General features: G+C 55.6%; 1 protein-coding gene across 1 annotated transcript in view; it reads left to right on the plus strand.

The window, feature by feature from the left end:
* LOC105099409 (zinc finger protein 316) overlaps positions 1-9,770 on the plus strand; it is a 31,926-nt gene extending 22,156 nt beyond the window's left edge. Inside the window, exon 9 of the mRNA XM_064478167.1 lies at positions 4,454-9,770. Within this exon, the coding sequence (XP_064334237.1) occupies positions 4,454-6,762 (2,309 nt within the window). The 3' untranslated portion in view covers positions 6,763-9,770. The remainder of the gene's footprint in view (positions 1-4,453) is intronic.
* Positions 9,771-13,754: the final 3,984 nt, after the last annotated feature.

Genomic DNA, 13,754 nt, shown 5'->3' on the forward strand with positions numbered 1-13,754 from the left:
AGCTATGAGCTGTTCCCAGTGTTTCAGAAAGGCCAGGGAAGGCCCTTGCACAGAGCGTGTGCTTGGCTTTGGGCTGGAGTGATGCCAGCCTAGCAAGGGGCACTGGGTGTCTCATGTGCCTGGATAGACGTCCCTGGACAGCTGGGAATAGACATTTTAAATAAAATACGGAGAAGCACAGGCAGCCCCAAACCTACACACGTGCTCTTAAATTTCCCCGTGTACTTTTTGTCCTCGTAACAGCCCTGTGACACAGCAGGGGAGGGCTTGTCGGGCTCACTTTACAGGTGAGGAAGTCGCCTTTTAAAGTAGTGATTAAGTGACTTGCCCACGGCGGGCTCGGCCTCAGGGCCCAGGCCTTCCCGCTGTGTTGCAGGCTGGCCTTCCTGCCCCAGGTCTCCATGACTCTCGTGGACTCTCCTGGCCTTCAGGATGGGGAGGGCTCTGGCTTGCAAGAAGTATTGCTGCTGTCTCCAGGCTGCGACTGGGATGTAGGTGATGTTTCTCAGAGGGTCTCAGTGGGAGGTGTGCCCTGTTGATGGGCACAGCTCAGACAAGCCACCTGGAGATGAAGGGGCTTTAGGCCTCCGTTGGTCAGTCTCTCAACACATGGTCTGGATGTGCCCCCTTTTCTGTGCTTCTTGGAGGGTCCCGGAGCAGATCCTTTTGCAGGCCCGAGCCTAGGTGGTCCCCACAGTGTGCCCCGTGAACCTGGCTGGGGTGTGGCAGCTCACTGAGGGGGATGGCTAGCTGGACCAGTGCCCCCTGCCTTCCCCTGTGGCAGGACTGGTGAGCCTGGAATGGTCTCCCATCCCCTACCCTTGCCTCGACCGTCTGCGGGGCCTGGCGGTGGGTGCAGGAACCAGGCAGGGTCTTAGCTAAGTCACCTGTCTCCTGGGAGCAGACGCAGTAGCAAAGGCTGGAGTCAGCTCGGGCAGAGTGAATCTACCTAAGATCTTCCTTCTCAACTGTCCTTTTGCTGAATGCTCCCTATGCCTCCCTCCCTTTTTCTCCCTGCATTCATTTCTGTGCCACTGAGCTAGTTAAGAATTGAGAATTGCTGGGTCTAGGCAGGACAGACACCATTCCAAGCCCAGCAGAGTTTCTGTATTTCTAGATTGTGGTCTTGCAAAACACAGGTGTATTCCTTTCTTGTGCTTTTTGACAAGTTGGGCCACATGTAAGGTTTGGACTCTGGCCAAATTCTCCCACTCAGGTGCCTTGCCACCTACTGAGTGCTGGCTTGAAGCCCCCTTGCTCCGGCTCCCCTCGGCTACCACCTCCAGCTCACTGGTCCTCACTCTCCTCGCCTCTGCTGACCCACCCATCTCCTGCCACCTTTCTCCTCATCTGGCTTAGATGGCAGAGACGCCCTCCCTTGCAAATGCCCAGTGTGGTCACCTGGCAGGTCCCTGCCTGTGGCTGAACCCTGTTTCCTGCGGCTGACTACAGACCTCCCAAGGACACTGTCGCCGCCTGGGCCTGGTGGGCTGGCCTGGTTTCCTTGTTGTATTGGCTTTTCTGCTTACCAGGATGGACCTTTTATTAGTACCGAATAGGGCGCTTACCAGAGGTGCTTTGGGGGCCCTACTCACAAGGCCACTGGTCACCCTCTGGGAGTATCACTAGGCTCAGAGCTAATCGTGTCCCAGTGTCAGGGTCCTTGGGAGCAAATGTCTCAGGGAAATCAGATGCCCACTCCCCAGGATCCATTTCTCCACTCTCCCCTGGGAGTTCTGGAAGAAGCAGTTATGTTTGACCTTTAGGGCCACTGTTGAGAAAGCCTTCCCTTCCCACCCCCAATTTGTCAGAGCATCTTCTCTGCCCCAACTCCAGGCTCATGAGTAGACTGATGAGTCCACAGCTTGGATCTAAAACAGCTTTGCATCTGGGAACTAGCAAACTCTGCAGGAACCCTGTCCCCACTGCAGCCTAGAGTAACCCTACACCAGACACCTACACTCCAGGGCCCAGACCTCCAGCCCCTGAGCACTTTGATGGCAGAAGACAAATGAACAGACCCTGGCCTCAGGGCAGGCTGGTGTCCCTCTGGGGCCCTGCTACTTCTGGAGATCTTGTTTCGGGGTGCAGCCAGCTCGGCCCAGGGACCTAGATGGCCATACTGTCCCTCACTCAGTGTCAGTGGTGCCTCTACCACCTTGCCCTGTGTTGAGTATCTTCTCATTCTTGGACAAGGGGCCATGCCAGCTCCAGAGCTAGGGATGAGGTCCCCAGGTCCCCTCCTAGGATCAGCTCCCTCTGCAGTGCTCAGAGGCTGGGGGTGGGGGGCTCTCCAAGTGGGGAGTTCTGCTGCTCTCAGACCCCAAGGAAGAGGTGTTGTGGGTGAGTTGTTGTGATTCTGAGTAGCTGAGGTTTTTGGATGGTGGGCCCTCATTTGGCCTGGGTGTCCGCTTCTATCTAGCAAGAGCTCACGGACCCTTGGTTGGGTGCTGGGGTGCATTCATCCCACTAAGACATTGTACTTGTTCCCCAGCTTGAATTCCCCCTGCTTTAGGGAGGCTCTAACTAAAACTACTCAAGACTCTCACCAGTCAGAGGGAAATTCCTTTCTGAGACTCACTGAAAGAATTTACAGCTAATCTGACCATGGGCCAAAACTACCTGCCCCTCCACCAGTGCCTCTCCGCCCCACCCCTCAGGGGTGCTCCAGCCTTCACAGTGAGGAGCTGGGCCTTCCCTGTGCTGTTCAGCCACTTCTCATCACTCACTCTCCATGGGAGGCAGTTGGAGGTAAACTCAACTTGGTGACAGGAAATCTTTGTCCTTTATTTAAAGCTTATTTTTGCTATAATAGTATATTATTACTACCTGTAGAAAACTTAGAAAGTATTGCCAAGCATGAAAAAATAACCCATTTTTGTATTCCCTTATACATTTCTTTTTTTTTAGTGGAGGTGCTGGGGATTGAACCCAGGACCTGGCACATGCTAAGCATGTACTCTGCCACTCCCCTCTGTTTTCTTCAACAGCAGAAATCATGCCTGTGCAGTTCTGTGCCCAGCTTTATTTCACTAGGCGCTGTGCTGTGTTTTCCCATGTGACCCCTCACCATGTATGTGGAATGACATACAGAGCACAGGATGAGCGCTGAGTCGGGATGGACAGTCCTGGGCCCTGACCTCTCCTCAGGGCAGGACTCAGTGATCCAGGCTCACCCAGCCACAGCCTTGGCCGTAGACCTGGAGAGGGGGGAGAGGGGATTCCTGCCCTCGTGTGAGCTTGAACCTTGCAGGTGCCGGGATTCTGAGGGTGACTGTACGGGATGTGGCCATGGTAGGCACACGTGGGGTAAAGTGTACCTGAGGAAGTAGGCAGGCAGGTGGTTTGGAACACCTGGGGCCTCCATGGGCCAGGCCTTTTTCTTTCTGTTCTTTGTGTGACTTACCAACTGTTCCATAAATCCTAGTTCCCTCCTGAGCGTATCGTGATGGCAGGCACATCACTCCATTTTATAAACTGATTCCTTGTCTGTGCTCTGCACTGAAGGGAGAGGTCAGGGTGCGGCTTGGAGGAGGGACAGAATTGCAGGACCCAAGGAGCGGGGTCCTTTGTTTTCTGTGACAGGGAGATGTTTGCAGCTCCCCCAGTCTTAGTCAGTTTGGGATTGTTTCCCAAATGCACAATGGCTCAGAAAAAGCCAGCCTCAGGGAGGCTTAGCGGGTAGGCCTAGGCTGTGCCCCACAGTTGCTGGAGCATGTTAGGGTTAGTGAAGAGAGCTGGGGCCTAATGGCCCCTCGAGGTCTCCTTGATCCAGGGCAGCCTTTCCTGGTTCTGCTCTGTGAGGTGGGGTTGGGGGGGGAGACCCCTAGCTGCTGGCGTGCCTAAGGCTGGTGGAGAGGGAGACAGAGCAAGAGGGACCCTGAGCAAAGCTTAGGTGTTACAAAGGCAGGTCCTCAGTGGCCGGGCCAGGCTGTGCTGGTGCTGGAGTCTTGGCTGCCTTGGGCCAGGCAGGCCAGAGGGTGGAGTTTTCCAGGAGCTAAGGGGCTTTGGGGAAGACAGACCTGGCCGCTATATTTTTCTGGGCACTGGACCCCTGTTCCTGGCTTGGCTCCTGATCTCACGAGAACCCACAGGCCAGGTCACCCACTTTGTAGAGTGTCCCTATTCCTCAGCAGGGTGGCAAACCCTGCAGGGAGCTAAAGGTCTGGAGAAGGGATTAAAGCCATTTGAGGAGAGTCCAAGAGGTGAACCCAGCCTTTCTAGGAGGGTCACTCAACGTGTGCATTTCTCCTGTCTGCAAAGTTCCTCCTAACTTGGGGAGGAGGCACGCATTGGGCCGTGGGCAACCTCTGGAGGTTCCGATCTAGGCTTGGTGCTTGGAGAGCCCGGGGTCCCTTGGAAACCACTCCTTGTAGGAGGAGCAGGAGCCTGTGAGCAGCTCCTATCATGGTCTCTTCTCACCTCTCTCCTGGCCTTCCCTTGTCGCCTTCAGGGGCCTGGTTCTGGACGGACGACATGGAGGACCACGAGGAGGAGGATGACGAGGACTTCCTGGCAGAGGTGGCTGAGGAGGAGAACGAGCCCCCTGGGCTGTGGTCAGCGGCCTACGGTGTGGGGGATGTGCCTGGGACGTGGGGCCCCGACGACTCGGATTCAGCTCAGACTCCAGAGGGATGGGGCCTCGACCCCAGCGTCCTGGCGGATGGGGCCGAGGCGAAGCCTTTTCTGCCGGGCCGGGAGCCTGGTGCAAGCTTGCTGGCGCCCTGGGCCTTCCCAGCCGCGGTGGCTGCTCCCACCGGGCGGCCGGAGACGACTTGTGATGTGTGCGGCAAAGTGTTCCCGCACCGGTCACGGCTGGCCAAGCACCAGCGCTACCACGCGGCCGTCAAGCCCTTCGGCTGCGACGAGTGCGGCAAGGGCTTCGTGTACCGCTCGCATCTGGCCATCCACCAGCGCACACACACCGGCGAGAAGCCCTTCCCGTGCCCGGACTGCGGCAAGCGCTTCGTGTACAAGTCGCACCTGGTTACGCACCGGCGCATCCACACGGGCGAGAGGCCCTACCGCTGCGCCTTCTGCGGCGCGGGCTTCGGGCGCCGCTCCTACCTGGTCACGCACCAGCGCACGCACACGGGCGAGCGGCCCTACCCGTGCCCGCACTGCGGCCGCAGCTTCAGCCAGAGCTCGGCGCTCGCGCGGCACCAGGCCGTGCACACGGCCGACCGTCCCCACTGTTGCCCCGACTGCGGCCAGGCCTTCCGCCTCCGCGCCGACTTCCAGCGCCATCGACGTGGCGGTGGCTGCACGGACCCTGGCGGCGACGGCCCTCGTCGGGAACCCTGCGAGACAGTGCCCACGGCCGGGCCCGAAGAGGCCGGGTCCGAAGAGCCCGAGGGGCCTGAGGTCGGCGAGGCAGACGGAGAGGCCGAGGCTGATGCTGAGGCGAGAGAGGCAGCGGTGGAGGCATCCATTTCTGGGAGCAAGGAGGACCCTGAGCCAGACAGGCGGTTCCTGGAGCTGGGCAACGGCCTAGGGGAGGGTGAAGGGCCTTCCTCTCACCCGCTCGGCTTCCACTTTCCTGTGCACCCCAAGTCTTGGCTCCACCCGGACGGCTTTCCCATCCTGGGCCTCCCGGACTTTGGGGAGCGGCTGCCAGCCGACGGGCGCCCCCTTCCCGGACCCCTGGGGGGCCGGCTCTCCCTGGTGGAGGGCGCAGGGCTGGCTTGCGACCCTTTCGGCGGCGGTGCCGGGCCTGGGGGCGGCGGCGGCCTGCGCGCGTTCGGGCCTGCGGTCGGGGGCCTCCTTGCCGAACCGGCGCCCGCTGCGCTGGCCGAGGAGGAGAGCCCGTGGATCTGCTCCGACTGTGGCAAGACGTTCGGGCGCCGCGCGGCGCTGGCCAAGCACCAGCGCTACCACGCTGGCGAGCGGCCGCACCGCTGTGCCGACTGCGGCAAGAGCTTCGTGTACGGCTCGCACCTGGCGCGCCACCGCCGCACGCATACGGGCGAGCGGCCCTTTCCGTGCCCCGAGTGCGGCGCGCGCTTCGCCCGGGGCTCGCACCTGGCGGCGCATGTGCGCGGCCACACCGGCGAGAAGCCCTTCGTGTGCGGCGTGTGTGGCGCGGGCTTCAGCCGGCGCGCGCACCTGACAGCGCACGGGCGCGCGCACACGGGCGAGCGGCCCTACGCGTGTGGCGAGTGTGGCCGCCGCTTTGGGCAGAGCGCGGCGCTGACGCGGCACCAGTGGGCGCACGCCGAGGAGAAGCCGCACCGCTGCCCCGACTGCGGCAAGGGCTTCGGCCACAGCTCGGACTTCAAGCGGCACCGGCGCACGCACACAGGCGAGAAGCCCTTCCGCTGCACCGACTGCGGCCGCGGCTTCGCGCAGCGCTCCAACCTGGCCAAGCACCGGCGCGGCCACACGGGCGAGCGGCCCTTCCCGTGCCCCGAGTGCGGCAAGCGCTTCTCGCAGCGCTCGGTGCTCGTGACGCACCAGCGCACGCACACGGGCGAGCGGCCCTACGCCTGCGCCAACTGCGGCCGCCGCTTCTCCCAGAGCTCGCACCTGCTCACCCACATGAAGACGCACCGCGGCGCGGCAGGCGCGCCTGGCCCGGCGCCGGCGGCCCCCACCCCGAAGGCCGAGGCGCCTGCTAAGGGGCCGCCTGGCGCAGGCGCGGGGACCGGGCCCGGGGAGCGCGGCAGCACCCTGTTGGAGTTCGCGGGCGGAACGAGTTTCGGCTCTGAGCCGACGGCCGCGTTCGCGGGGCCCTCCGGCGCCTACGAGGAGAGCATCATGTGAGGGCCCCAGGCCGACGGAGGCGCAGCCCGCTAGGCCACCGGCCCCTCCCTGGGACGCCTCGGGCACCGGCCGCTGCGCGCGAGCCCCTGGCTCCTCTGGCTTCAGGGGGCTGATGGTCCCAGTCCTAGTGCGGTGCTTTCCCCTCAGCCCAGGTGCACCGGCCTCGGGCTTCCCACCTGCCCGGCCCCAGGGAACCGGCCGCCCTGCTCGTATGGCTGTGCGGTGGGGCGCAGAGGGAGAGGAGAACCGCCGCGGGGCAGGCGAGGGCAGGGGGCGGCCACCTCGACAGAGACTGCAACATCCTTGGATCAATGCGGTGAGGCCAAGCGGTAGGGATGGCAGGCGATGTTATTTATTTTACTCGGATTCCGATTCGGGTGTACCGGGGGACAGGTGGCTTGTGAGTTTGTAAGTGGGTTTTACAGCGATGGAGGGGAAGCCCTTGGGTTAAGGGAGGGTGGGTGGTCGAGGGCAGAGCATACAGCTACTCCAGTGGGTTTGGCTGATTTCTTCCCATTCCTCAGCGGGAGACTTCAGGGTCCTTCTGGTCATTCGAATATGTCTGGAAAGTTAAGGACTGTGTGCCGTGGCGTAGGGGAATCCTCGTGGGTTTCCGAAGGACGATGTTCCTCCCTAATCTGGGGCGGGGGTGGGGGAAGTGGAGATGCAAGTGGGAAAGGTTTTGTTCTGTCGATTGTGGATATTTATTTCCATCGCTTGTGTGGCCTGAAAAATCTGGGAGGAGAAAAAGCCAGAAACCAAATTGTGGCCCAGGGCAGATGCGTTGCAGGTGTTCACTGGGTCCCGAGGAAGTCTGAAGCCTTATTCTCCAGTCGCTCGCTCTCCTCAGCCCACTGGAGGGCCGAGACCAGCCAGGCCCTGCAGCGTGCAGTCCCAGCCTGCCCTCTGAGTCCTGTGGTACTCTCACCTGGGGCAGCTGGAGGCGGCATCCTCAGCCATCTGTGGGGAGCCCCACAGACTCCAGCAGCCCTGGGCCCCAGCCTTCAACTCCCTGGGCTGCCACCTCTGTCTGAGCAAGTGGACACATGGGGTCCTGCCTTTCTGAGCCCATTGCTCATTTAGATTTAATGCCCAAGTGTAAAGTGACTGAGGTGGGCAGCAGGATCATTTCTTAACATGCTTACATCCCATAGTTAGGGCCCTATGACCTCTGAGGGTTCCTTTAACTCTGCTTCTGTCATTATTCTACACTAGAAGCAAGTAGTGTTTCTGTTTAGATTCCCACTTCACAGAGTGGGCAGTGAGTGGAGGGACCTTGGGTCGAGTGGTCTGTGCAGAGGTGGCCCACCTCTGGGGGTCCAGACTTGAACTGTGGCTCAGTGACTAGCCAAGTATCCAACTATGCAAGGCCTGCAGCTGGCCAGCACCCTGCCTTCCAGGCTGGACCGTTTTGAGCCACCGGGTCACCTGCAAGACCCCCCCATCCCTTAATGCCTTTTGGGCCAGTGCGAGTGGGGCCGGAAAACCGACATTCTGAAGCAACTGCATTCCCTTTTAGACCTAGTTCCTTCTGTATTAGTGTAGACATGGCCTTGGGGCCTGAGAGCCAGCAGCCAGGCTGCTAGAGGCTGGGGCGGGTAGTCGGCGGGGTGGGAAGAGGGCCTGGATGGTGGTGGTAAGAATTAGCCTGGCTGGGTGAGGCTGTGGGTGGGCTGGGGGGGTAAGGAGGACAGGGGTTCCCGAAGAGGCACTGCAGCGCTGGGTGGTGCCCACTGTCTCTGTTTCTCCCCGCTGTGGGAAGGAGCCTCAGGAAGGGGCCTGGGCAATGTGGCCGCGTGGCCGGGGTCCAGTCCTGTCTGTCCTTTCTGGTGTGGCCCTGGAGTGCGTTCCCCGCTGGGCCCTAGCTGCTCTGCCCCACCCCGAAGCTGTTGGCAGGAGGATCTAGCTTTAATAAAGAGTGGAGAAACGAGCTTTTGTGACTGGATTCCGTGTTGTTGCTGCTCCTCGGGGCCCGCAGAGAGGCCATGCAAGGCCTCAGGCCCATCTTGCTTCTGCAAGTAGTCTTTAGGAGTTTCTCTTTTCAGAAACTAAAATTGGCCTGGGAGGAGTCAGCCCAAGAGAGCTTGGCCCCTGCTGCTTGCGTCCACTACGTCTTTCTGGGAGTCCCCAGCAGGCCCCCACACTGCCACATGCCCTTTGATACTCACACCTGTCTTGGGACATTATTGTGCTTAGGATCTCACCTCCCCCTGGTCAGAGGAGAGCGGCCAGGCCCCCTTCCTGGGGGTCCAGACCCCTATTCTGAGACCTCAATGCCACGTGGGTTTACCCAGGTTCATCTGCTCTGTGTCAGGGCAAAGCACACCTCCCTGGGGCTCTGAACACCTTTGAATTGATGTGTTGACTTTTCTCCTCCCCACATGGTGTCCCCATGACCAGATCTGACCCTCCCATCCTTTCCCCAGGGATCTGAAGAACACAAACTAAGGAATAAATTCTCTTTTCAAATGCGATTTGGAGGCATCAGAGCAGAACCCAGTATTTCAGTGGCAGATGGATGTTAAGACCTTGAGAATCTTAAAGTTCTTCAGAAAAGTTATTCCCTGATAGAGCTTACAGTTGTCCAGGCAAATACTTTATTTTAGGGGGAAAATAGGCAATCCTGATGGTCATAGAAAAAAAGTAGACAGCCCCCCCTGGTTTTGAGAGAATTTCCATATCTCTGGAGTCTTGATTATTTCAGCAAATGTCAATGTAGCATCTCCCAGCATTGCCAAGGAGCAGTGGAAGCCCCCAGTGACCCGTGAGATGTGACCCATGAAAGGTGATGTTTTGAGAGTCACGAGGCCCCTGAGCACCCTCTGGTCTCCAGTTAATCTTCATTGCTTGAATTTCCCCATCCTCCTCCCTTTCGCCTGACTCTTCACGTAGTCTCTTCAAACATTTCCTTCTTTTTTTCTTTCCCTAATTGGCTACATATGGAATAAAGTATTTTGAAATTTTGGGTTATATTTATTAAATAAAGCTTTATGATCCTTGTTCACTAATTTTTTTTCCTGATTATAAAATACATGCTGTTTGTAAAAATTTCCAACAGTACAAAACTGTGTTAATCATACACTTTTCATTTCCTAAAGTCACACCAAAGTCCAGCCATCAGGCACCACGGTTGCTGCAGGAGGTGTGGGAGCATGTTTCTTCGGTGTGCGTGGAAATGTTTTAAAACCAGCGACATACTTTATATACTCTCTCACAGCTTGCTTTTCTCATTTAGGCACGTAACATTCTTCTTTCCTATCTGACAGAGCATAGTATTTCATTTCGTGGATGTGCCATCTATGTAACTGCTCCTCCATCAATGGATATGTGGTTATTTCCAGCTTCTGACGTTGCAAGCAATGCTGCAATGTAGATTCTTGTGCATATATTTAGGCAGTTATGTAGTTTTTGTTTTTAGTTTTGTTTTTTTTTTTTTTGACAGAAGTACTGGGGCTTGAACCTAGGACCTTGTGCATGCCTAGCACACAAGTTACCACTGAGCTATACCCACCTCCTCCCCTTTTTAAGATTTTTTTTTTCACTGGAGGTACTGGGGATTGAACTCAGGACCTCACACATGCTAAGCACGTGCTCTACCACTGAACTATACCCCGCCCCTCCTAGAGTTTTAATGCATCTGTTTACTAGGTAAAGTTTTAAAAGTGCTGTTGCTGGTTCAAAGGGCATGAGTATTTAAAGTTTAGGATGTAGCTAAATTGCCCCCTAAAATGGCTAATTCCAGTCCCGCACCATCTTCTCCCAGCGCAGTGAGAAAGCGCTGGCGGTCTGTGACCTCCTCAGCGCTGGGCATCAGCATTCAGTTTAGTCTTTGTTCTTCATTTTACAGAGCGATGAATGGCTTGCATCTCTATTTCTTTTTAAACATATAAATAGGTTATTTTTTTAAAATAAGCTTTTGTTAAGGCATTTCTGTGGCTGTGGATGGAAATTGTCCCCATCCAAACCGAGATGGCTTCTCTCAGGTTACAGCTTTCACTGTGTGTCCTGTGCTTCTCACCACAGCCTCCCGCAGCTCCTGCAGGGGCCCTGATGCAGACGTCACCTTTCTTTCTGTTCCTTCACTCAGGTCAACAGGAGCTCTGAGCACCTCCCCTGAGCAGAGGACCCTACTGTGGGGGTCCCCTCTGGCCACACCAGGGACATGTTCAGTGGCCCCCAGTGCTCAAGTCCGTTAAAATATTCGAATCCTCTGACTCAGTGCTTTGAAAACTAGCTTGTAATTCGCAGTGAGGAATCCATCTTACATAGTTGCGACCTGGTGCACATGCACAAACACTTCATGACCACTACTGACCCTTACTGCATTTTTTATTCCACCATATTTAATCTATTTAATTTAAAAAAAAAAAACTCAACCCAGGATGAGTCATGACCTGCAATGTGGAAACTATAGTTTGAGTTTCCCTAAACTCCAGCCCCCTTCTGAGTGACAGCCTCCCCCAGTTGTGGAGGGGGCTTTCCCAGTGCCCAGGAAAGCAAAGACCAGAGGCGAGGCTGGGAGCCTGCATCAGAAAGGCTTCTGTCCAGATGCCATGTCGGTCTGAGCTCCTGCATCTAAGGCCATGAGGGGACTAGGGAGGACCTTGGCGACCTGGGCAGAAGTTAGGGGGTCTGGGGAGTCAGCACAGCGTGTACCCTTCTGGAGGCCCAGAGCCCTCCTTTTCTCCAGGGACTGGGTCGAGGAGGGCAACTGCCTCTTCTCCCTCTTGTCCCCTTCCCTCTCCCGATCCCCCCTCAGAGAGGGGGACGTGCCAGGGCTGGTGATAACAGCAGCTGACGCTTGTACAGTATTTGTGTCCTGGGCGCTGGTCTGAGAGCTTTATGTGAATTCATTCAATTTAATACAGCAAACTTATTATTGTTAGTCCCATTTTGTAGATGAGGAAATTGAGACACAAAGAAGTCTCTTGCCCAAGGTTTGCTGTGATTCAAGCCCAGGCGGCGTGGCTCTCCAGCATGCCCCTGGCCCTTTTGGGAACTGGAGCTGATGGACAGAGTAGCGGGCTCCTTTAACAGAGCACATCTTTCCTGGGGGGCAACCTGTTCTGTCCATGTTGGGTGGGCTGACCCCCCCGACGATTGATCTAGGGGTGAGCACAGGACCCAAACAAGCAATGAGATTGCTTCTTTCAGTATTAAGGGGGAAGAAATCCTCTTTCTGGGGGGCCACTAGGTTGATGAGATATGCTTTTCACTGTCAGCAGGTGCTGCGTGTCATGTGGAGAAAGCCTGTCTTGGATGTGTGGAGAGAGAAGGCTGATGACATCACTTGTGTGTGTCTTTGGCTAGAACTGTTGCCCCGGCCCTACAGGGATAACGTCTTGCTCTAAAGCTAGTTGGAGTTGGATTTCCGTCACCAGCAGCGGGTAGAGGGCTGACCAGTATAGGGGAGACTGGGAGCTTTCCAAATGATAGTGGAAGTTACACCGTGATTAGATGCCCACCTTCCTGTCTTTCCACATTTGGAAGGTTCCAGTTCTCAGAGAGGCATGGAGCCCCGACCAGGACAGCCCACCTGACTAGCACAGTGTGTGATCCCACGGGGGCCTCTCTACACTTCTGAAGGTGCCCTCACAGGTGGCTGTGCAAAGACCAGGTTACTGCATGCGTGATGATCACGGGGGTCTGTGTAGGCTGTCTTTGCTTCAGATGTGTAGGTGGTCGTGGAAGGGAGGAGGTGGAAGCTGTCTCCCGTTGGTTTTGATTACTCCTGTGCCAAACCCCCCCCCCCAAATTTAGTGATTATGTGCAGATTCTGTGGGTCAGGAGTTCAGCAGGCACAGTGGGTCTGTCTTTTCTCTGCTCCATTATGTCTGGGGCCTCAGCTCTGGGGAGACTGGGCATTGGAACCGTACACCTGGACTTGGGCTAGCATGCCCATAGGTGGGCCTCCTTGCATGGTGTGGTAGCCTCCAAGTGGATGCATTCCAGGGATCTGAGCGTGTTCCACACTCAAGGCAGAAGCTACATGACCTTTTATGACCTCACCTGAGAAGTCACATAGTGTCACTTCTACCCTATTCCATTGGTCAAAGCTAATTCAAGGGGAGGGACATAGAACCCCAACTCTCAAAACTAGAAATGTCAAAGAATCTCATGGTCATTTTTTTAACTGCCATGTCTATCATTCCACATCCTGGGTGTTAGCCCCTAGAATAAAGCCATCTTCATTCGGATTTTTAGGAGAGCCTCAGCAGAACAGCTCCCCTCCTCTCTGCTCTTCCTAAAGGGAAAACTTGCCACATGTCAAACATACAGGCATCTCCAGGAATCCTTAGATATGCAGAGAGATATTCCTGAATATCTATTACTCTACCAAGAAGAGTCCACCAAGGACCTCTAGACATTTGAAGCAATCCCTTTCACGAATATGTTATAAATATCTTTTCTTAGTTTGTCTTTAAACTTTCTTCCAATTTTTAATCTGAAACTGAAATGTGTAACTTTCTAAAATAAAATCAGTTTTTAGCTTAATGGTTTCTCAATTTGTTGTCATATGTTTTCCCATCCATTGATTTTTATATCCTAAAATTCACTATGCTTTAAGAATTTTCTTTTGAATTTTAAAATCTTGAAACCAGATAAAACTTATTTACTCTAATGTGTGAGCTAGAGATTTAACCCTAATTTTATGTGTGTGTGGCACTGGTCGAACTAACATAACGTTTGGAGTACTTCCCACCAATCCCAAAGGTCATTTGGTGAAGTGTTAAATACCCTTTGTCCTAGGCCGGTTCTCTGGGTCCTCTTGATCCTTTCGAATTTTTTCTTTATAGTAAAAATGTCAGAAAGATGCACGCCTCACAGTTCAGTACAACCATCTCCGGGAGAATGCGTGAGATACTCTTTTTTTTTCCTCTTCATTTGTATGCATTTTGATCTACGTTCAGTTTTCGTGTATTGCGTCTTAAATTTTGTCCCCCTCTTCTTTTTCATTATGGTTTTAAAAACTGCTTGTCTGGACCATTGGG

The sequence above is a fragment of the Camelus dromedarius genome, chromosome 24, assembly GCF_036321535.1.
Source record: "Camelus dromedarius isolate mCamDro1 chromosome 24, mCamDro1.pat, whole genome shotgun sequence".
Lineage (NCBI taxonomy): Eukaryota > Metazoa > Chordata > Mammalia > Artiodactyla > Camelidae > Camelus > Camelus dromedarius.